Genomic DNA, 24180 nt, shown 5'->3' with positions numbered 1-24180 from the left:
AGCAAATACAGATGCCCTGAAGGAAGACAGTCCTGGAATATTCCAGAAGCACCAAGGAAAGCCAGTATATTCAGAGTGAAGTCACCGAAGGAGGAATTAGGTGGGGGAGGACCCAAGGGCTGGTGAGGGCTGATTTTACCATGCTATAGCACAGATTTCAAAAATAATTCCTCTGCTCAGAAATATATCTGACATAATATCACATTCATGCATACTTAACACTAGGATTTGGGAAAATGAAAGCAGATTATATTTGATTACAACAGTGTATTTTGCATTGAAATGAATGAGAGGTGGAAGATCCGGGAAGAGGGAGCCCTGGCTGTCATCTTCCCTGTGCTTGAGCACGTGCACTAAGAACTGAAGCTCCCTCAGCACAGATTCTGGTCTCTTCAGATGCAGCTCCTCTCAGCCCTCTCCCTGGTCCACCTCCTCCAAGCCCACTTCTCTGAGGGACCCCCTCCTCCTCACCTCCATCCAACTTCCCCAGTATCCATTGCTGAGTCCCCACTGGAAGGGCACTCCCCTAGTCACTTCTGATTGGCCCAGGGGCGGGTCACTCAACTCAGTTGGGCCAATAACTACCTTCTTTGTGTGTGTGTGTGTGTGTTTAATGGGAGATCAGTGATGCAATCAAAGTAGTCTGGCCGTGTGGCAGGATCTGAAACATAAAAATCTTAGTAACTGCCGAGAGCTACATGAATACATAGAATACAATACGCACAGAAAAAGCCTGTGTCTTGTGAGGGAGAAGGGTAGGGATTCAGAGGGAGGCAGGTGAGAACACCCAGGGGACAGGCACCTTGGTCCCAGCACTCTCTGAGCTGCAGCCCTCTCCTCCTGCTGGCTGGTGGTTGGAGTTTGTCTCAGATTCCAAGGGCAATGCAATTCTTTTGATGCCTAAGCTTGTTTGATTCAGGTTCCTCTCATGTGCAACCCAGATAACCCACTGCCTATTTCTTTTATCTTTGAAGTTACTCAGAGGTGTCTACACAGAGTTTCATTTTTAACAACCTCCCACCTGTCTTCAATTTAATTTCCGCTAGAAAACTCTGGCCGTGAAATCTGTACTTCTCTGGTCTAGGATGGCTTTTTCCAGAAGCATATTTTGTGAGCTCCTTTATGGAAAAGGAGGTTTCCATGGCCAAAGGCATTTAGAAAATAAATGCTGCGTACAATATATCTGTCTTGGAGATTCATGATGTAGCATATTAAAGAATTCCCGCCATGAATAAAGGTGCATTCCACAGTCTAACCAGGGCTCCCCAGATTCTTTTTCTGACCCCAGAGCCTTTTTATTTGTGGAACATATAAAGTCCCAGAACTTCTGATTCTCCACAGGGCCCATTTTGGGGCACCCTGTCTAGGTTCACATGCAACATCAAAATGGGAGATTGCCAGGGTGTCCCACTTAGAGATGTTTGATGCCCTGGGCTCCTTAACGTGGACCATCAGTAGCCTGGTGGAAGGGGCATTTGTGATCACTTTCATGGAGTTACCTTCTATTTACTAAGCATGAGGCCACAGCGGTCTATCAAACTGGTGCCCTTTTATTGGAATTACATCCAGAGGAGGGTCCTTGCTCTGTCTTTCCTTCTTTCTCTTTCTGAGAGTGGGGCTGTCTCAAAGATTCTCTTCCAAAAGGAAGAAGATTCCTGATATCAAGGGCATCCAGGACCCCTGTGACGTTGTGAGATCTCTAGATTGTCCTTTCCTGTGGAGCATAAGGAGCTCCCTCCCCTGAGCCCCTCAGCCATCCTGAATAGCCAATGAATTTCAGTTTTTATTCACCTCTGCTTTACAGATGAGGAACCTGAAGTTCCTATACTTGTCCTAAGACACACGGCTAGAAACGGAAAAACTCGATTTGCCGTTGGGTCTGCGTCACCCTGTTACGCCGTTTTCTCTGTTCTCTTGCATTGCCTGGGTCATCAAGCCATCTGCGGCCATTCCCTCAGCAGTTATATTTCTTTTCTCCTTCATCATCACCCGAATATTTCCCATAGAGACCTGGGATCCTTCCTTCAGGAATTGAGAAGTAAGGCATTCACGGAAGCAAGCTGGCATCTGTGCAGCCTTGTACCCTGGTAGATCAGGAAAGCTGTTTTTGGTAGCTGTGGCAGTACTGTTGCTCATAGACCTCAGGACCAATAGCCAAGCAGTCAGATATCTCTGTCCCTACTCAGGTGACTTCACAGACAAGTGTCCCACCGAAGCTCATCACCCACATGGGACCCACCCAGGAAATAAGCAACTTTGAGGAATCAAGGTCTCTCAGTGACACTGAGGCAGCCATTGCTCAGCTGGCTTCTCAGAAAAATACAACGGAGGAAGGGCTGATACGAAAATCCAGAACTTCCAACTGGGTGGCTTTGAGGAAGGGACTTAATCTCAATTTCCTTCTATAGTCAGAACAAGGAACTTGTCACTCAGGGTCATAGTGAGGGGAAAGGCAAGGATGAGGAGGACAGAAGGATGTGAGAGGTAGCTATGGAGGCAAGATTGAACAGAACAAATCACGGCTTGATGACGCTGCATTCCAATCTACTAACTGCTCCACAATATGGTAGCATGAGGCTCTTGGGGCTATTTAGCTTTAAATTAATATATTAAAAAGGTAATATTAAAATTTTAGTTCCTCATGTTCCCCAGCCACAGACAACATACCGAATGGCACAGAGAACATTCTCTTGATTCCAGGAAGTTGTACTGGATAGTGCCGGTCAGATGCTCCTCTAACGAGTTTCTTGCCCCCATCTGTTTTCTACCCATTCCCTGTAGAGCCTCAAGTTGCTGCTTGGTGTTTCCCCAAATGTCCAACTTCAAAAGAGAGCATCGAGCTCCTGGCAGGAGTGAGATTCAGTTTCTCTGCTTCTAAAAAGGTAGGGCCTTTGTCTTGCTATTTCTGCATCTTTGGCAACAACCCAATCGCTGTTCCATGTTAGAAACGGGGCTTGTTCTTCATCTCCATTAGGGACTTCACTGACTTGGCATAGTTCACGGTCAAGTCTGGGTCAGAACAGGGATGGCTTGATTGGTGTCACTACATCACTGTTTCATTCTGGGCCTCAGGTAAACAAGCAGGTTGGCTTAGTATAGAAGACCTCTGAAGTTCATTCATCACTCATGTCTGTGGAGGATACTGACTTCCTAGGTGGCTCTAATGACACAGCTCTCTATCACCAGAGTCCTTTCTACCAGTAGTTGGTGTTCAGGGTCAAGATCTTATTGATGGAGGGGCCTGGGCTGTGTGAGGATGTTTGTGATGGAGGGCCTGGCATTGTATGTGTGTTGTCTGTATTTGCACTTTTGTTCCTGACTCAAGGTATCAGGATAGCACCTGCCAAGTCACCATGGAAGAACAGGACTCACTTCTGCTTAGGCAGGGCTTCAGCGCTCATCTGATATCCCTCTCTTTTCCTTTAGATGATTTAACAGGCACACACGTTTTGGCTTCTACAAGAAGCAATACACTTTGGGCACCCATCCCCAGGACATGGGGTTAGAAAGTTATAAATCCCATAATCCAAGCATTCAACCTCACCTAAAAGTATTTTGAAAAGTCTGGTCCAGATGACCAGCTCTCAGAGATGCCAGAGCTAAGTGGGAACACGGACTTTTTTCCTGCTGCATGTGGTATAGGGAGATTTTACCTCCTAGATAGGGAGATTTTACTTTCCCAGCTGAAGCAACTGAGAGATACCCATCATGTAGGGGTCAATGGCCACTGTCACCTCTCTCCATCAGGGTGCTCAAATGAGGTGCTGGAGAGAAGGAGACAGTTGGGTTGCAGGAGAATGCTTGTCACTGCAGCTGGTCACCTTCAGGGCTGAAAGCCTTCTGCCTTGGTTGCTGGAAGACAGGGCTATGAAGAAGCCAGGCCGCAGGCTCTTCCTCAGTGAAAGTAAGCATGGGAGGGGCAACAAAATATAGAGTCATGGGTGTCTGGCCTCTCTTTCTCAGCTCTGGCCTGAAGGCTCAGGTTCTCCCTTCTGCTGGATCTACTCTCTACCTACTCTTCTCTACTGGCCTCTGCTGGCTCATCTCACTGGCTCAGCTACCCTCCCTGTGCTGGTTTGAATAAGAATGGTCCCCTTAGACTGTACGTTTGAATGTTTAGTCATCAGGGAGTGGCACTACCTACAAGGATTAGGAGGTGTGGCCTTGTTCATGGGATGGGCTTAGAGGTTTCAGAAGTTGAAGCCAGACCCATTGGCTCTCTCTTCCTGCTGCCTGCTAATCTGGATGCAGAACTCTTGGCTCCTTCTCCAGTACCATGTCTGTCTGCATGCTGCTATGCTTTGTGTCATGCTGATAATGGACTAAACCTGTGAAACCATAAGCCAGCCCCAATTACATGCTTTCCTTTCAGAAGAGTTGCCATGGTCACGTTGTCTCTTCATATCAATAGAACAATGACTAGAAAGGCGTTAATACCAGGGAGTGTATTCTTGTGATAGGCTTGACCATGCTCTTATTGGCAGAATATGGATTTTAGGAGTTTGGATGAGGAAAGCAGTTGAGTGTTTTAAGTGGGGCTTAATGGACCATCCTAGTAGGAACAGAGAAGACAGTGCTGAGGGCAATTTGAACGGTGGGGGCCAAAGCTCAAGAAGTTTCACTGGGGGTGAATATAAGTAAGTGGTTCAGAGACCATTCTTGCAATATTTTTTGCAAAGAATGTGGCTGCTTTTTGACCCTGTCCAGAAAATCTGCCTGAGGCAAAAAATGAAAAATTTTTGATTAATGGTATTGACAGAGGAGATTTCAAGACAGCCTATTGACTGTGTCATGTGGTTGTTCGTGGACACTATTATGCAGATCTATAATGAAAAGGAGCAACACAAGCAATAAAAAATACAAAATGTACAGTTAGAGGAGAAATGGAGCACCAGGAAGTGCAATGGAGCCAAGACTAGTGCTCAAAGAGATAAAGAATTTAAAGGAAAGCCTGATGCTGCATTGAATAAAAGGAGCAGTGAACTCTGGGCAAGGCCCCACCCAACTAAGCTTCCAACTTGTGAAAAGGAATTAAAGAAAAGCTTAAACAGTAAAGGAAACCACAGAAAACAGAAAGTCTATGAAAATGTATTTGAATGAGGGGTCAAATTCAAATCTCCAGCAAGCAACAGAACTTGGCAGCTTCAGCTACATGGTTCTGTCTTTGGAGTCAAGGCAGAAGACAGGTGTTATACAATCTTTCTCTATGGCTAAGGAAAGCTGCTGAGGCCAGGCATGTGGCAGGGGTGTCCCTGAACTAGAGAGGTCACTGCATGAAGCTGTGAAGGTGAAGCCTGGATTGTGTTAGAGACTCCAAGGGGGAAGCCTGGATTGTGTTAGAGACTCCAAGGGGGAAGCCTGGATTGTGTTAGAGACTCCAAGGGGAAGCCTGGTTTGTGTTGAAGACATCCCCAAGATGCTGGAGATGACAGAGCCATGGGATACTTGCTGAGAGCTGCAGACTAGGTGTGGAACCAGCCCAAAAGAGAAAAGTGTGTTGTAGCCAACAAAGCCAAAAGGAGTTGGAGATCTGAAGAGCCCTTTGACATCAGACATGGAGGTGCATTTTGGAGTTTGCCCAGCTGGTTTTCAGACTTTCTTTGGTACAGTATTTCCTTCTCACTTTGCTCCCTTTCCTACCTTTTGGAATGGTAATATATATCCTGTGCCGTTGTATGTTGGAAGTATGTGATCTGCTTTTTGATTCCGATTTTACAAGGTTACAGTTAAGAGATTTCCTTGAGACTCAGAAGAGACTTTGAACTTTGAAATTTGAAACAGTGTTGAGACTGTGATAGACCATGGGGACTTTTGAAGTTGGACTGAATATATATTTTTTGCATTATGATATGGCTATAAGTCTATGTGAGCAAGAGAGTGGAATGTGGTAGTTTGAATAAGAATGTTTGGTCACCAGGGAGTGGCATTATTTGAAATAATTAGACCTTGTTGGGGTAGGTGTGGTCTTGTTGGAGGAAGTATGTCACTGGAGGTGAGGTTGGTGGTTTCAGAAGCAAGAGCTAGGCCCAGAGTCACTCTCTTTCTGCTGCCCGATGACCCAGATGTAGAACTCTCAGCTATTTCTCCAGCACCATGTCTGCTTGCCTGCTGTCATGTTTCTCACCATGATGCCAATGGACTAGTCTCTGAGCCATAAGCCAGCCCCAGTTAAATGGTTTCCTTTATAAGAGTTTGCTGTGGTCATGGTGTTTCTTTACAGCAACAGAAGAGTGACAGAGATACTCCCTGATGTGCTCTGTGTACAACATTACTACTATATGGATACTATTTATATCTCTGTCTGTTACTCTTGGACACATTTTAATATTTTTCTGGTGAAATTCTAGAAACTCCCTGCATTCTCTGGCTTATGGCTACATCACACTGCCTTTTCCTCTTCCTGACCTTCCTATGCCCCTTTTATAGACACCTTTTTGAGGACATTCGTCTCACCTAGATAATTCGGGACCATCTCAAGACCCTACCCATTCAAAAATACACTGTGTACCCAGAGCCTTTTCCTGTGTCCCCATTTCTTCCTTTTACTAGGTTGTGATCAATGACTTAGTCTCCCCCTCCCATGTGGTGGTTTGAATGAAAATGGCCCCCACAGGCCCAGAGGGAGTGGCACTATTAGAAAGTATGGCCTCCTGGACTGTACGTCGTCTTTTCGGAGAAAGTGTTTCACTAGGGGTAGGCCTTGAGGTTTCAGAAGCTCATGCTAGGCCCAGTAGCTCACTTTCTCTTCCAGCTGCCTGTCACTCCAGACGTAGAACTCTGAGGTACCTCTCCAGCACCATGTCTGTCTGCATGCCACTGTGCTTCCTGCCATGATGACAACGGACTAACCCTCTGAACTGTAAGCCAGCCCCAATAAAATGTTTTCCTTAAAAGAGTTGCTGTGGCCATGGTGCCTCTTCATATTAACGGAAACACTAACTAGGACACATGGTAACATTCTTACTTTGACTGCTAATGATAAACTACAGAATAAAAAGAATGGATACTTAAACCAGGCACACACAGAATCCCAGGGCCTTACACAGGCACGGTTCCATGTCCCCAGGTCCTTGTCCATTGATTTTCTAACACCCTGTAGCCTCCTCCATTGTCCCCAGGCATATCCTGGTATCCTTGTAGTTGGACTTCATGGATAGATCTGGTATTTGGGATGGCTAAGAGAAAATTATATTGGTCTATACCACCCTCTTCTCCCCCCAGATCAAACCACTCACCCTCCAACCATAACAGTTCCTTTGAACCTTCTTCTATACCTCCTGTCCCTGCCTTCTCTCTCTCCCCAATTCTCACATCCTTTATCCTCTAACCTGGAGGAATCTGAGGTAACCAGGGGCATAAGCATGCCAGGGACAGCTTCACCATCTGTCAGAATATACCTGAGCCCTTGCCAAAGAACAACCTACTTGGCTCACACCAACCTTTCTGAGGGAAGCTTGTATCCCTCGCCACCACCCGGTGCCAGAGTCTCTGGGCCCAGCTCACCTGTCTCTCCCCAGATGGGCAGGTACTCATCTTGCTGAATGTCCAGCATGATCTCCAGCCCGTTGCCCGTCCCCCCCTTGACTGTGGTGAGCAGAGGCTTGCCATCCTCGCCTGAGTTAAACATGTAACACTTCCCATATTTTGTAAACACCTGAAGGAGAGAAGAAAAAGAGAGAGAGAGAAAAGCACATGGTGACATCACATTGAGCTCCAGGGATGGGCAAGAACTCCCACAGCCAGCCAGAGTCCCTACTGCCCACTAATCTTAGCCCTCTTGTACTAAAGGTTTCTCTATTCCTTATCTTGCCTAATGGCTGGTTGTCTGCCAAGTAAGATTTTGGTATCAAATAAGAAATGTGGCTACTCCCAGGGGTTTGTTGAGTTGTATCTGGCCACTTTTCCTTCTGGGCACACACCCCCCCCCCCCAGAAAATTCCACCCACTTCCAAGCACATAACATCGTCTTGAAACTCTTGACCTTCTAAGCCGTACCCCCAACTTCAGGCTCCTTCCCAGGCTGCAGATACAAAAACACTACTTCTATGAAACACCTTCCAGATGTTCTACAGATGCCCCCCACACAGCCTGTCCCAGAAGGCACAGGACTTGCTCCAATATTCAACCTATGTTGCTATTTCTTCCACATCAGAAACATTTTCTTCTGAAGGCCAGTGAGAGGTACATTAAGAGGTAGGAAGTAACGAAACTTACAAGGCACAGGAAATAAACAAAACTCACAAATTACAGGAGAGGAGACTCTTGCACAGGGTTGAGCTGCCTGGAGGTAGTATAGGGAGCTTTGGGGATGAAGATACGTGAGCTATAAATCATGCTGGGGTGGACTTTTTGGTGATGTCACTGCTTTGGGGCCATCCATATTTTGTAAGCAACCCTTATCCAGCTTGGTGATAACCCCAGCATGAGGCTACGCTTGGGTGGACCTATTCTTTGTCATTGGTGCCCCAGCTGAGTGAAGAGACATTTGTTGGCCTCTCCCCAGGGAAAGCCACACACCCTACCAACAGTTCCCAGAATTCTCATCAGAGGGAACAGCATCTGCTTGTCAAGGGGCTCAACCTAGACTCCCCTGCCAGTCTCACTATCCAGTCTTTCTTTTTCTCACCCCATACATAAGCAGCCAACAAGGCTCATCAATACCCTCCCCCACATCTGCCATGACTTTAGCCATTCTCTATTTCTATCCTGTCCCTGCTGCTCTGGTTCCCTAGCTGGCTCTAGGCGTTCCAGACAACTCTCTCTAGCTACCCCATAAGCTTATCTTTCTGAAGTTGATCCTGTGCTGAAATTCTATCAAGGCCGGTCCGTCTCCTGCAGTTTGAAATCGACAACCTCTTCACCTGGTCTTCTATGATGTGCTCTTCACATACCTGCTGCTCCCTGCCCTCTCCCTTCCTGCCTCAGCCTGCGGGTATCATGGGATGGTCAAGTCCGTGGTCTCAGGGACTACATCTGCTTGCACATTCATGCATCTTCCCCCAGTAGCTCATGCAGTGTCTGACACACAGACACCATAATTACATGTTAAATGAGTGGATGAGAGAGAGAGCCGTGGTGGAGTCAGGGCAATAGATCTGTAGCCCTGGAGTAGACCCTGCTGGTCTACCTGCTTCTGCCTTTGCACTTGCTACTTCTGACACCTGCAATTCTGCTCATACCCCTCTGCCTGGACAACCACTCACTGTCTCCAAGGCTGGGCTGATGCCTCTCCTCCTCCAGGAAGACCTGCAGGCTGGGTGACCCGTCTTTCTTGACTCTCCTTGTGTCTTCCCCACAGCTGCCATCATACTGAATGCACCTCTCCTGAACCTGATTCCGCCTTTCACTTCTGAGTCTGAGCACTTAGCTGGCACATAGAACAGGCTTATTCTATTTTTTGCTTGATAAAGGCGTGACCATAAAGATGTCGTGTGGAAGAAGTCCAGGGCAAGGGATGAGAGAGCTTTGCCCAAGTTTTCACATTGTCCCTCAGTATTTGCTATTAAATAGACCAAATAGATCCTTTAAGCCATGGTTCCTCTGTCTGTAAAATGGGAGTTCTAGTCCAGGACTCTGTTTCTTCTCAAGGTCACTGAGAGGATCAGCAGCTGAGATAATTCATACAAAAATGCTCTAAAAACTATGAGCTTTCTGTAAATGCTAGTCTTTTTCTTTCTTTCTTTTTTTTAAATTTTTGGTTATATAACCACTTTGCAACCTCAAGCTGAAGCCAAATACATCTGGCAAGATTGGCTGGAAGAAAGCCATGCTGACTGAATTGAATTCCTGTAGCCACTGAGATCTGGGTGCAGGCCACTTCCCTCTGGCTTCCTGCCATTCAGTCAGGACCAGGTTGAGAGCAAGTGCTGCCCTGGGGACTGCCTTTCTTGTGCCGTTCTTGAGGGCCACAAAAAGGAACACTAAGGGAACCACGCGTCAGCCACTGTGTTGGACTTCGGGTGGTTACTGCACTTGGTCTTCACAGTGCACAGTACTGCACTTGGTCCACAGTGACGGTGGACGGGTATTGCAGTCCCATTGTGCGAAGATGGACATCAAGAAAATCAAAGCTCCACAACTAGTAACAAGAGAAGCTGGGATTCAAAATCATGTCAGACACAACTCCCTGGGGATGCTGTCCCAGAAGGAACACAGGGCTCTGGGTCACTGGGTCACCTCCCAGAGGAAGCACCTTCTTCACTGCTTCTCCACTTTGCTTGTTTGTAATCAGCCAGTCATTATTCATGTGTGCTCCTACAACGTGCAAGGAACAGGATGATTGCAAACCACTAGGGCCTACTGTCTGCCTTTAGTATCTGCAAGAAGTGTGAGTAGAATAGCCCTACATCTTCTCCATTATGCAGAACGACTCAATCGCTGGCTAGCTGTACTGCTTCAGGATGGCCAAGTTGATCTCGGCTCCTGGTGGGAGAACAGCTAGAGAACCAAAAGCCCTAAGCAAACAGTTCCTCTAAGAACTGAACTTTCTCATCGCTGTTGCACAGAGTGACTGGACTCAGCTAATGAACCTGTCCTCTGGAGAGATGCTGGTGAGGCCACTGTAACGAGCAGAGTGTTTTATAGTGAGCACAATCGTTGCAAGGGGTTGACTATGTCAGGAATGAGTTCCGGGTGTTTCAATAAAGCCCTCCCTTCTTTTCCTTAATTTGTATAGACACTATAAACACTTAGTCTTGAAAACTACCCATAATTACACTTAGCCCATCCACACGGCGAGATTTGTTGGTAAAAGCAAATTCCAGCCTAGTGTCTAATTATTGCACATCCCAGCTGCCCCAATTAACTTCCTTTTCCTCCACTATTTAGCCCTTGACCTTTAGAATATTGGGCCGAGGAACGAATGTGCTGTCTCTTCCTGAAGTTAGTCCAGATCCTAGCCTGGCCATACACATGCTGTGCCAAGTGACTTGATAAAGGCAGTGACACCCCCACCTCTACCCCCAGCAACAGAGAAGGATGGAGTGGTCTAGGAGATCATTTCATTCATCCCCCTCCCTTTATAGATAAGGGCATGACGACCAGGGAGGATAAGGCTGCCCTAGGTTCCACAGTGAGGATGTGTCCAAGGGGAACACTCATTGAAATCTCTGTCCTTCTTTGTTGTGGTCTCCCTCAGTTGAACAGGATGTAGAGCTTTCTTTGGTCCTTCCCCTATGAACTTCTCATAGCTACCGCTTGTCCGCTATATGCAGGCTCAGCGGGAGCTGAAGCCGGTGAGCTGAAGTCCTTCTCTGTAGAGAAGAGAGTGGAAAGTCCCTTAGTGTAGGGCACACAGAGAGTTACATGCTGCTCTTTGACAGGCCCTTGCCAGGCCAGGCTCCTAATTCCAGCCCAGATGTTAGTTCCTGCCAGTGCACTCACACCAGGCTTCTATTTGCTGCCCTTACTCCCCGGGAGGGTGCTGGGGCACATTCTCCAGTGTGCCTGTGTGGACTGATCTGGCAGAGTGGGTCAGGGTTGGGCACCAGGCTGACCATTATCAAGTCTGATGGTCTATAGCAGCCAAGTTCTTCTTGCAAGTCAGGCTGCTGTGCTGCACTTCCCTCCGAGTGGAAAACCTTCCATCTTGGAGGGAAGCTCATTAAGATGTTTACAGGGAGGTGAAACAACAGGATGCTCCAAGGGGAGGTGCAACACCCCATCCTGCAGGGAAACTCATTAAGACAGGAAGTAAACAGCTCAAAATAGCTTCAGGAAGTCTGTGAAACTGACCAGATTCACTGGGCCCCTCTCTCTACAAGCATATATAAGCGGTAACGATGGCTGAGACACTGGCAAAGGAGCTCAGAGCAGCCAGGCAGACTCGAAGAAGCAAAGCTACCTACAAAAGACAAACCCCATCCAACCTGTTGAGCGGCCTGCGGGCTGTGCAGTACACTCCCAGTTTCTTGGTTTGTGCACCTTCAGTCATGCTGTGGTGGGCTTTTGGTGGTAGAGTTGTTCTTGCTCCTGTAAGTAACCTCACACCCACATTCTTATAAGTAACTCCAATAAAACTCATTGGTTCACCAAGTTAGACAAGGGTGGTAGGCACACTTTGGTCTCTTTTCTTTAGTTCCTTGTTTGGGGTGAGTAGCCGTGCTCCGACCTCCCAAGGAATAGTGTCACACAACACAGGCCCAGCAGGAAAAAGCTTAATGCCTTCTATTAAAGCCCCAGACCCTCTAGAGTCTAGCACATCCTTTTGCTCCCCTTCTCCCCTTTATGTTTCACATTCCTGGGCAATTCAGTTCCCGGAGGTCCAGCGGTTCTTCTCCCACAGGACCTGTCCACAGGGTTCTTCTGTCTGGAATATTCTCCCCACCTATTTTGCATGCATCACACTTCATCCTCCCAGACATGCCTCATTCACCCGCCTCAATCTCTGGCTCCAGGATCTGCATGAGCTCAGCCTTCTTGCCTTATTATCTCACCCACTCTGTGTTTCCTTGCCATAGGGTGCAACTAGGTCATTATTTCTTCACTAGACTGTAAGTTTCTAGACGGCAGGAAGTGTGTATTTTGTCGAAAGGATGAAGGAATCAATGGGTGAGTGAATGGATGGGTTCCAAGGTGTTGCGGTCCCATGTCCCCTCATCTACCTCTGTAAGCTGGCTAGCCACATCTGATTCTGTCCAGTGCTCATGCCAATGTCTTACCCAATCCTCTCCCCTTCCCTGTCTCCTTCCCAGCTTCCTCTTTACCTGCACCAAACATGTTTGCTTCTCTACGAAGATGTTAGAGCAAACAATCCTATCAGGAGCTAAGATGATGGGGGAGACAGTTTACCTTTGTGTGTGCAGGCCCACCGGCGGGGCGGGGGAGGCTCTGAGAAAGCGCAGTGCCTACTGGCTGGTGCCTCTGCTGCCTCCCTTCCTGGGCTGTGGAGTCTGTTGCTCCTGCTTGTTTTTCTGAGAATTATTTCCCTCTCGGCTCAGCATCAAAGGCTGCTGAACTATTTACACAGAGCACATTTTTTTTCTACAAACTTTGGACAAGATGCAGCTCTCCTTCCCTATTTCAGGACATAATGATGGGTAAGTGTAACACATGCTTCAGATTTACACCTTATCGCCCCCGGGCAGAAAATACAATTTATTCAAGTCTAGGCTGTCAGGCCAAGCTCTCTGCTTCTCCAGATCTGCCATTCTTCCTGGCATTTTTCTGCCTTAGTGGTAAGAGTTGACAGCCCCATTTGTGGCTTGCAGGGATGGGTTTGCCGATTGCTGCAAGTTGAGAATGTCTTTGAGTTGGATTGGTTTGTAAGGTTTAATGAGGATTAAGTAATGTGCATGCTTCAGACTGGAATCTTTAGATGGACTGAGAATGTGATACGTGACCATGATGGTGATTGCTAGTATCTTCATGGTGCCTTGCTCTTAGGCTACAGTGTCTACAAACCCCTTCAACTTTCTGAGTGGCTCTGTAAGATTGGAGGGAAGGATGCTGGCAACTCCTGAGTCTGCTCAGTGCTACCCGTGATTGGCACTTTCACAGGTACCATCTCTCTCGTTCTTCCTTAGGTGGTCCTAGCCATCAGGAGAGTCAGACTTCTTACATGGTTGTGGAAACAGAGACTGGGATCTTCCTATTGACAAAGTTAAAAAGAAGGAGCCATCGAATTTCCAAACAGATAGGATGGGGTCAAGACATCTTGTCAACTCTGTGGCCCTGAATAATCATGGGGCATTTCTAAGTCCAGTTTTCTCTTTTAAATGGGGCATCATAATCTTGGTTGTGCTAAAGAGCCTAATGGAGAGAATGACAGTGGCTGTGCTTGAGAAACTGGTAAAACAGCACTGTCACTTCAGAGCTCACATCAGAAAGAGGATCTGTGCTCATCCTTTCAGCAGAAGAGAGATGCGCTACAGGGAGATGCGCTACAGGGAGATGCGCTACAGGGAGATGCGCTACAGGGAGATGCACTACAGGGAGATGCGCTACAGGGAGATACACTAGGGAGATGCATTGCAGAGAGATGCGCTATAGGGAGATGCGCTACAGGGAGATGCGCTATAGGGAGATATACTAGGGAGATGCATTGCAGAGAGATGCGCTGTAGGGAGATGCGCTGTAGGGAGATACACTATAGGGAGATGCGCTACAGGGAGATGTGCTATAGACGGATGCGCCATAGAGAGATGCGCTATAGAGAGGTGCACTATAGAGAGACGTGATATAAAAGGATGCACTATAGAGAGATTACTGTAGGGAGATGCTGTTGTAGTGGCAAGAAGAAGGAGAGACTGAGACAAACTTAATGGTAGCCTTGAGGTTCCTCTCTTGTGTATCCCCCACTCTACCCAGTTCATCTTCAAGTTGTTAGAGGAACTGAAAACAGTCCTTTGCCATTGACTTCTTATTTCTTAGTAGTACTAAGCTTGTAGCTGGAAGCCTAGGAGAGCTAACGGGATTTCCACAGGATAAGAGTCCTGGGGAAAGCACAATGCTTTCACACATACAGCATAGTGTGAAATCTACATTTGGATCTCAACAGCTAAGTCAATGTAAATGTGTGGCCAATCCCAACTGGATGTTCTAAATCAATGAAGCATGGGGATCAGGGGTGGGGACAGTGTACCTGGCTTTCCAGAACCTCTTTCAGCAGCTTGGAAGCTGTAGACTGGTTTTGTTACCTTCCACCTCCCCAGCTTGCCTTAGGTGACCCTGTTCCTACTGTCCCTACTCGGCCTTGTGGTGACAGGACTACAGTCCTTCCTTCCAGACAGGGAGGGAGAGGCTCAGGGAGGCCGAGTCAGGCTGCACAGCTGGTAGTCAAAAGCCAGGGCGAGTCTCTTCCTTATCCCAAAGGCCCATGCTCTTGACTCTGCTGTCTCCCAAAGCTGCAGCTCACACCTACATGCCTCTCCCAGCCCGCTCAGACCCCAGCAGGCTGGCAAGCCGGTGTCTTGCCTAAGGCTCTCCCATCTGGCGTGGAAAAGACATCTCAAGGGTGCCAGACACCACGAGTCCTCCAGATTTCTCATTTCTAACGCGGGGAGTCTAAGGCTCAGAGAGGGGAAATGCTTGGCCCTGGAACACACCACTGCTCTGGGGAAGGCATGACAATCAAACTTGGGCTTGATAGCTAAGGCCAGCTGCACCTGTCAGAACCCCGATGCCATATTTGGGATCCTCTCTGGGGCACTGCACTTGGGCTACGGGGGCCTGTTTCGGGGATGGTATGAAATGTCAGGGAATCCTGACTCACGGGTTACAGGAAATACAAAGCGGAGTTCTTGCCGGGAAAGGTCAGGAATGGTTGAGACACACAAAGACACAGTCTTTGGTCAAATTAGAAGTGCAGACAACATTGCTACACCATGTATCTACTTAGGAAAATTAATTATGTATAAGCCCCTTAGGAGTCATGGAAGCATCCACCAGGCAGCACGCACCTGGGCCTGCAAGCTGCAAACCTTCTAACCTGCTCATTAACCCTGACCTTTAGGGCATCTTCTGGGCAGTGCACGTCTCTTCCTGTCTTATTTATTACACTCGAAGAAATGAAATTGCACGGTTTTGAAAATCCTTGGAGCCTCAGCCTTCCTTACCGCACTTCCCCGTCCAGCTTTCCTCTCAATGAAAACCACCAGAGTTTCTCATTGGCTGTTTTCAAGATAATGTGCTTGTTAAGAGTTCATCATTGAAATTTTTCTCCCTCTCTCTTTGAAGTTCTTCAAATACATTTCACACAGTGGAGCAGTGAAAGGTCTTTATCGGACTTCCAGGAAACAAAATGAATCTGTCTTCTGTGTTCTGACATTGCAGGAAAGGAGTTTGAAATGAGATTCAGTGAGAGAGACACATTAGCAGAGAATCTGAGTAGTTGGTCAGCTCTGGGAAGGCCAGGCCGGGGCAGCATCTTATCCAAGCACCTGCATGCTAATTCATTTGTTCCTGCCGCAGGGTGCTTTGACCACTTATTGTATTCTAAGTAGTCTGACTGTGCCTGTCCCCCCAAGAAGGTTAAAGAGATGATGCTGGGGGCTGGGGGCTGGGGGCTGGGGGCTGGGGAGGTTTCTCGGTCAGTAAAATGTCTGTTGGGCAAACAGGAGGACTTGAGTTCAGATCCTCAGCACTCACATAAGAGCTAGATGTGGCTGAATATGTCTGTAATCCCTGCACTGGAAACATGGGGGGTTGGGGTGGGAGGGCCAGGTAGAGATCACTCGCCTACTAGCCTGAGCCAATTGACAAACTCCAGGTTTCATGAGACACCTTGTCTCAAAAATTAAGGTAGAGAAGCAGTTGAAGAAGACACTGAATGTTGACCTCTGACCTCCACATGCATCTGAAAACAGGTGCAAATGCATCCACACGAACACACATACACACACACACACACACACACACACACACACGACTTTAGTAAACACTCATGAAAGCACCTCCATGTGGCAGATGCTTTTCCTGAGAGCAAGAGAGAGAGGGTAAGAGAGGATACACGTTCTCTCTTGTGCCGCTTCTCCATTAGGAGATCGCCATCTTTCCCAGGACATTGGTCATATCCCTGAGCAGGTGCCATGACTGGGCACTGTGCCAACGTCTTTCAGCGTGCTCTTGTTTAGGATTCCCAGAGTTCCTTGGTGTATCACTCTCCCGGCTTGTAGATGTGGACGCTAAGAGGCCCTGAAAGGTTAAACCACAGCGAGGGGGTGCCCCGCTAACGTGACACTTTACGTGGAGGAGCTGTTAGAAGAGGGCTTTGGTAAACAAGCGATGGGCTCAGCTGTCTGTGGAAACAGTCAAGTTCCAAGAGGCACAGAGTACAGGGTAGTCACAAATGGCCAGGCCGGTGGAGGAAGACAGGGGTTCATCAGTGTGCACAAAAGTTCATGCGGGAAAGAGGAATGATAACTACCATCCATCATGATGTATCACACATTTAAAAACAGTTTTAAAAAGAAGATTTCAGATCTTCATAGCTCAAGGAGAAGATAAATATTTCCAGGGAAAGATATGCTATTTAATTTACTTGATCATCTACATACAAGGAGGCACCCCATACCTATGCACAATTATTACTTGTCATTTGAAAAAATAGCAAAAAAAAATCCATAAGTGGCTTAGCATTATTTGAATGTATGGTATGGTTTTGAGAATTCCTAGCCCTATGCCCAAAGACCACTTGTTTTCATGTGACATTTACTGGGCTAACTTTGCTAAGAAGCAGAGGCCTCTTGCCTCCTGTCTCCAAGACTAGAGTGCAGCCAAGGCCTTTCTAGTGTCCAGAGAGCTAGAGCTAAGCTAACCCTTGTAGTGGGTATTTGCTCTGCCCGTGACCTTGGGCTATCTGACCCAATAGAGGTGGTGCTTCTGCTCTGCCAAAGGACCCCTTTAAAGGAAGAAGGGGATCAGTTGCTCACTCTTTCAGAGAGTCTTGGGGTGACTGTCCAGGCAGCCAGCTGTTTCTGTCATTTCTTGCATCTCTTGGAAGTCACTTGCTTGCACATCCTGCTTACTTAGGTAATATTTTCCTTCTCGAGTCTTTGATGAGGTTAGAAGTCTAGATAGTCAAAGCTACTATCCTCTCATATTTTAGCTAGGTACATTAGGTACAAGACTTAGGCTCTTCAGGATGAGACAGCTGCTGGAATAATCTCTGTTATTTGCCAGTTACCTACAGCCTGGACATTTAGTATCTGTTTCTTGCTTGATGTTGTTCTTGCTTGGTTGCAGTTCTATTCTTGTGTATGTTATTACCCTTTCTTTCTCCTGGACAAAACTTAATAATTATACTTATTGGATATAGTTTTGTTTAGAACCTTCTTATTTAGACAGAAGGAGAAAGTGTAGTAGGTATTTACTCCACCCATGACCTTGTGCTATCTGACCCAATGGAAGTGATACTTCTGTTCTGCCAACAGACCCCATTAAAGGAAAGGGGGGGCAGTCACTTGCTCTCTCTTGTTCTTGTGCTGGCTTGGATGTTAGGAACTAAGCAGGTAGCTTGCTGTTGGTGCTCTTTCCCCTTGGGCAGAACAACTGTGTCAGTGAGCATTCAGCCCTATTATACATCTAAAAAAACTCTTTTAAACCTCTCCCAGACTCTCGTGGAATCTCGCTACAAACTAACCTAAACACCATGCAGGAAGAGGTGTGGAGCACTTTGTAGAAGAAAGCATCAGGACACAGCAGGCCTGTCTGCTAAGACACTAGCATGCAGGGAGCTGGGGCAGTTGTGGAGTGTTCCCCCTTTAAGTCCAACACAAGATAAGCAGTTGTTGTCTGGGTGGGCTGTTATTGAAATCACCCGGAAGGCCAGTGAGTTCTTTGAGGCCATTCTCCTGGAAAGGCATTCAAAATACCAGGCTGCTAAAGACCCTTCCCTGCCATTCATTAGGGAATCCCACATGGAGGCCCACCTGAGATTACCTCTTGGGGGTGGGTACCAGAGTTCTTTCAGCATCTACTACAGCGTGGTTGGCTTGGGAGCAGCCAACAGACGCTAGGGCCTGATGCGTATTTCAAATGGGATTGGAGGGCATGTTTGCTAGCATTTTTCTGAGGTTCTTACTAGTTATCCCCTGTTGCTAATAGGAGTTGGGTTATTTTCATCTCTGGATTCCCAGAGCCTTATCTGATACCTGGCACATAGTAGGTACTTCATGACCCACGACTCATCTGTGGGACAAGGGTAATGATGAAGGCAGAGAGGCCAGGACTGAGAGGAATTAGCACTGGAGTCTCTCTGGATCAGCCTGGCCGCTTGATCTGACCACCACTATGATGTCACCCAAAATGAGGCCAAGACAAGTCAAATCAAAATGAGCACATTTGACATGAATTTTATGAGTGTAACAAACCACTTTTTGATTGATTGAAGGCCCACTCCACAAGATGAAACACAGGCCAGTGCTATAAATCTGTCTTAAGAGCCCATGGTTGGGGAGCTCAGAGGCCCTGGGGGTGTACATACCACTATTATTTTGCTAAATGGAGACATCAACAAACTGCCCTCGAAGCTCATATCTCTACGGGTAGATGAGTGTCACTCTTAGGCCCCACCAAAGAAGCTTCTTGTGTAGTGGACATCAAGTGTCTGTGGGATCCTCAGCCGCAATGGGATATCTAGATCGCCCCTCCCTCAGGGTTCAAGGGTCATCATGGAAGAGGGGCAGAAAGACTGTAAGAGTCAGAGGTTAAGGAGGATTGTAGTGGACAGTGTCTTCTAAGTACAGTGGGCTCCTGCACTCTCAAGCAGTGTGGTTACCTGCCCAAGGCCTGAACCAGACCAAGTCAGTCCACGTTCCAGCACGGTGAGAGAGTTGGAGGTGGGTCTAGGAATATGCAGTGGGTAGAGTGAGGTTAAATATGCTAGAAGTACAGTACATGCATGTGTGAGGCTCAAGAATGAATAAACAACTTGAAACATCGACTAAACTGAGTACATTTTTAATGGCCCAAAGCAGACTATACAAAGTCCCCCATTAGCCATAGCCAGTGTAGGGACTGGGACTGAGGGATAGACCCCTTGCTTCAGAGGCACAGAGAGAAAGCGAAGAAGAAAGTGTGGCCACAAAACGCCCACCTTCCCTTGCTGTTTCCGTATGCCTGCTCCTTCTGTCACTCTCTGTTTTCCTGCTCTGCTGGTGTGAAGGCCGTGGTCCCAGCCTTCTCCACCTCCCACACAAAGCAGACTTGGGGGGGGGCATCAGGAGGAGGCTGCGAGTCCTGCTACACTCAACAACAGGCCTTAGTCTATGGCCCCATCACCCTAGAGACAGTTGATGGAAGGAGGTTTGCAGAGGATGTCAAGTAGATAAAATTAGCTAGCAATTTTATTATTGATAGGAATTCTCCTTCCAACTCTGAAATCTGAGCTCCTATAAAATGTGGTTTGGGGTGCATGGTTCCCATCATAGTCACCAGGCTATGCTGCCCAGCATCAGAGCTTCCGTCTCAGGTCTAATTAAAACTTCCTGCCTTTGACTGAAGTCTCCCCTCTCCCCTTCACTCTTACGCCACCCAGCCTCTTGTAACAACCATTACAAATGGCCATCAGATATTGGAACAATTGCTCATTACCACTAGTCATCAGGGAAATGCAAATTCAATCCACAGGAGCTAACACCTCACACCTGTGGGGATGGCTGTTCGCTCACGAAAGATAGCAAGTGCTGGCAAGGATGTGGGAACAATAGAAAGCAAGCCCGTGAACACTGTTGATGGGGGAAATTAGTGCAACCGTTTGCTACGGCTCAAAAAATAAGTCTGGAACTTCTGTGTGATCCAGCAACTCCATGTGTAGGTATACATTCATGGGAATTAAAGCAGTATGTCAGAAAGATACTTGCCTTCCTATGTTACATTTTTCACAGTGCCAAGATAACAGAATCAAGTGAAGTGCAATGACTGGGTGAAAAATGTGAGAGCTGTCTGTCTGTCTATCAATGGTCTACCCATCCATCCTTGGTTAAACACTATTCAGTCTTCAAAAAGAAGTAAATATTGTCAATTATGAAAACCCGGGTGAATCTAGAGACTGTGATGCTCAGAGAAGCCAGATGGCAAGGTGACTACCTCATGTCTCCCTTCCATGTGAACTACAAGGCCAAGCTTGTAAAACCAAAGAGTGGAATGCATCACGGCTACGATGGCCAGGTCTCTTCACTGGCTTGCCTGACCCCATGACTACGGACCTATTCCTGCTGCTATTACAACTGCCATCTGCTGAACATATAGCAATTCATGCCTACTTGGTGGCTCCTTCCTGCAGTTTGCTCAGATTCCTTGTGGAACATTCCTTGGGTATTCCTGAAGGTGAAGTTTGTATTATCCTAGCTGGTATTTATCTTCCTAGTATCAATCCTGGGGCCTTGGGTGGGCTCACCTTCCTGCTGTGAGCACTTCATTTTGTTTTGTTTTTAGACAGGGTCGCACTATGAAGTCTTGTCTGGCCTGAATTCACTATGCAGTCCAGGCTGGCCTAGAATTGTTAGAGATCCAGCTCTCTCTGCCTCTGAGTACCAGCATTAGAGTGCATGCCACCACACCCCAAATAATCAGTGTGTTTCATGCCTGGATGGTCAAGACTGAATTGAGACCACGGAGCACCCCGAGCAGCTGCTTCATTGTACCTGCTGGAATTTCCTTTCTGTGTAGGTGAAGAAGGGGGTGGGGGAGGAAGACCCCCCCTCACACACAAAGTGAGTTATGGAGTGTTTCTGGGAAATTCTGCACCATCCTTCAGGGCTGCATTGAAGCAATGCATCAGTGGAGACCAAATGATGGTTTATGATGTTTACAGACGAAAAGCAGATGTTCCCATTAATGCCAGGGCAGAAAACAATCCCAAGGCAGGTTTATTGTCAAAGCCTATCAAGAAAAGGTCAGACAGGTGACTATCCACAGAGGGCCGAGGCTCTGAAATCCTCACCCTACACTTTCGCTCCTCCTCTTTTTCCTTGCTGTCAAGCCTACTTCAGTTCTTCTTTTACATTCTCCGAGAAGGCCATTGATGTCTACTTCCTTGCCGTGTCTGCTCTCAGTTGTTGTGAAACTTAGGATTTTAGTAGCAAAGCTCGCACCATGAATATTCAGTTTCTGTGGCTTCACCAGGGTGAGAGGGTGTTTGTAGTTTAATGAGCCTGCCTTCTCCTGACATGTGGGATGTGGATCTGGTGGGCAGAGAGGCAGTCGGCTTGATGCCATTTTCCTTCCCAGGTCCATAGCAGGCAGAATAGATTACCCCAGCAATCCTCTCCTCCGGGCCTCACAACCCTTCTAGTCTAACAATCTGGCTGTTGTGAAGGAGTCTGGTAAAGGGATCGCATTTGTTATCATTGCACACGGAGGTAAGTTCTGCCATGCTGTCAAGGTTGCAGGGGCGGGGGCTTCTGCTTGGGGCGGTTTAGTAAAAGGATCTCTTGTTTGATGGGAGCAGAGGTAAGACTTTATTGTTTTAAAAATACTGTCACAGGTTTGGCCCCTGGTCTAGCTCAGAGAGAGCATAGACTTCCAGATAAGATCCTGACTGCTGGACTGCAGAGATGGCTCCACAGCACAGAACATTTTGCAGAGGATCCGAGTTCAGTTCCCAGCACCTACACTGGGAGGCTCATAGCTACCTTTATCTAGCTCCAGGAAATCAGATACCCTCTTCTGGTTGCCTTGGGCACTGCATGCATACATGCATGCAGGCATATATATGTATATATACATATAGATAAGAAAAATTAAAAATAAGTCATAAAACACCTCAATTCATTAACTTTGCAGTTGGGCTAATGTTTATCAAGCAACGCTTGCTTTCCTATCTACTCTGAGGTTGGCAGCCAGATTCTCATGTTGGTGTGATTCTCATGGACCACAGGACCTTGGCTTATGATCCAAATATCTAAGGTGAGTGGAGGCTTTCAAAACACAAGACAAAACATTCTTTACTTCACATCTAACGGGTGGCTACATTTCAACCAGTGTGCCAGGTCCTGGGACCACACAGGTGGACGGGACACAGATGCTGCACTCAGCTAGCTCAGGAGCTGCTAATGTGGGAATGGAAATAAGACTGTTCCTGATCGTCAAGGAGATAAATGTCATCATAGATCCACGCCCATCAGGCAGCAGGATGCAGTTCTTCAACGGGTAAGTCAGGTAAAGCTCACCTGGGAGTATATTCCAGCCCATAATACCTCCTGAGTTGTGAGGACCTCCAGGGGTAGGGTGTGGTGACAGGGATTGGGTCTGCATCAGCGTGCCCTACAGCCTGCCTTTCTTGTCCTTGCCAGACCCTGCTAGCTCCTTTTCCTGCCCCGTGAGTCAGGAAGCATACAAGGACTCTGGGATAGAACCCAAAAGGGGTGCTGTCTTTCAGAGCTGCCATCAGGAGCCTCCGCCGCCTTTGCGCTCATCCTCGTCCTGACAAAGCCACGTGGAGATGAGCAGGGACAGACACGGCGAAGGTGGCTGACAGGTGGTTCCCATAATACATTTGTCAAATCGATTGTCATCCCATTTACAAATGGGGCCACTGAGGCTCCGAGGAGATGAGTCTTGGAGCGGCATCATGAAATCCCATGCTGCAGGCAGGCGTTGGGTTGGTTGACCTTGCGCTGGTTTCTAATTTTTTTTTCTGATCTCCAGTTTCCTCATTGAATAGTGGGGATAGTAGCCAAGTGAATTCTGTAGGAATGAAGTCCAGGCTTTTCCATTTCGGGCCCCATGCTGCTGGTCTGTCATGTGCCAAATGATTTGGCCATTCCTGCCTCTCTCAGTTGTCCTGGAGACCAAGTAGGATGACGGCTGTGCCAGCTGACTGTAAATTCAGCAGAGCCGTTTCGAGGACCCAGTATCAGTTCCTCAGTGAGCTCTGTGGTGAACATGTCCACTGTTCATGCTGGGGTCAGTGAGCTTGGTGGTGGCTCCAGCCCTGTCCACTGTTCGCGCTGGGGTGAATGGCAGCCTGTAGTGATATTTCGTTTGTGATCTAACAAATAAAGCCTGGCCAAAGATCAAAGTGCAGGCAGAGCTAAGTCACTAGTTAGCCACAGAGGCCAGGGAGTGGTGGCACACACCTTTAATCCCAGCACTCGGGAGACAGAGGCAGACCGATCTCTGTGAGTTCCAGGCCACCTTGAACTACACGAAATTAATCCAGTCTAAAAGAGAAATGGAGTTCAACTGTGGTGGTTCACACCTTTAATCCCAGTACTTGGGAGTCACATGCCTTTAACCCCAGCACTAGAGAGGTAGAGAAAGGAGTGATATGGCTGGGTGGAGAGAGGAATATAAGGTGGGAGGAGCCAGGGCCTCAGATGTAGTCTGAGGTGTGGTGGAGACAGATGCAGTCTGAAGATTCGTAGAGACAAGATCACCCCTTTGGTCTAAGCATTGGCAGAGGTAAGAACTCTCTAGTGGCTGGGTGTTCTGCTTCTCTGATCTTCAGTATTAACCCCTGTAACTGACGCTGGGTTTTTATTATTAATACCAATTAGAATTCTTGCTACAGCAGCCATACACTTGTTTGCCTGGAACCACTTTGCAAGTCTCAGATGCAGAACTTTCCTAGAGGGATCATTAGACTGATGTCTGCGGTGTGCCAGGTACTGTGCCACATTTGGTCCCCCTCCCTGTCAGCTCTCAATCCCAATGTTAGAAGAAGAAGAGACACGATTCTCAAGAGCAAAACAGCCTTCCGAGCAGGTCAAAGGCAGCCCCAGGACTTCACCCCAGCCT

The 24180-nt window shown here is 47.5% G+C and overlaps 1 protein-coding gene across 3 annotated transcripts in view; it reads right to left on the bottom strand.

The window, feature by feature from the left end:
* The window catches only part of Asic2 (acid sensing ion channel subunit 2), a 1092647-nt gene that overhangs the window by 89646 nt on the left and 978821 nt on the right, over positions 1-24180 (bottom strand). For all 3 annotated transcript variants that reach the window (XM_087910224.1, XM_087910223.1, XM_087910225.1), the window contains exon 2: positions 7504-7654. In XM_087910224.1, coding sequence (XP_087766350.1) covers positions 7504-7654 — 151 coding nt within the window. The remainder of the gene's footprint in view (positions 1-7503; positions 7655-24180) is intronic.

Source organism: Myodes glareolus, chromosome 9, assembly GCF_982192425.1.
Source record: "Myodes glareolus chromosome 9, mMyoGla1.1, whole genome shotgun sequence".
Lineage (NCBI taxonomy): Eukaryota > Metazoa > Chordata > Mammalia > Rodentia > Cricetidae > Myodes > Myodes glareolus.
Note: the sequence above shows the minus strand (reverse complement) of the source record. Positions and strands in the feature narration are given on the sequence as shown.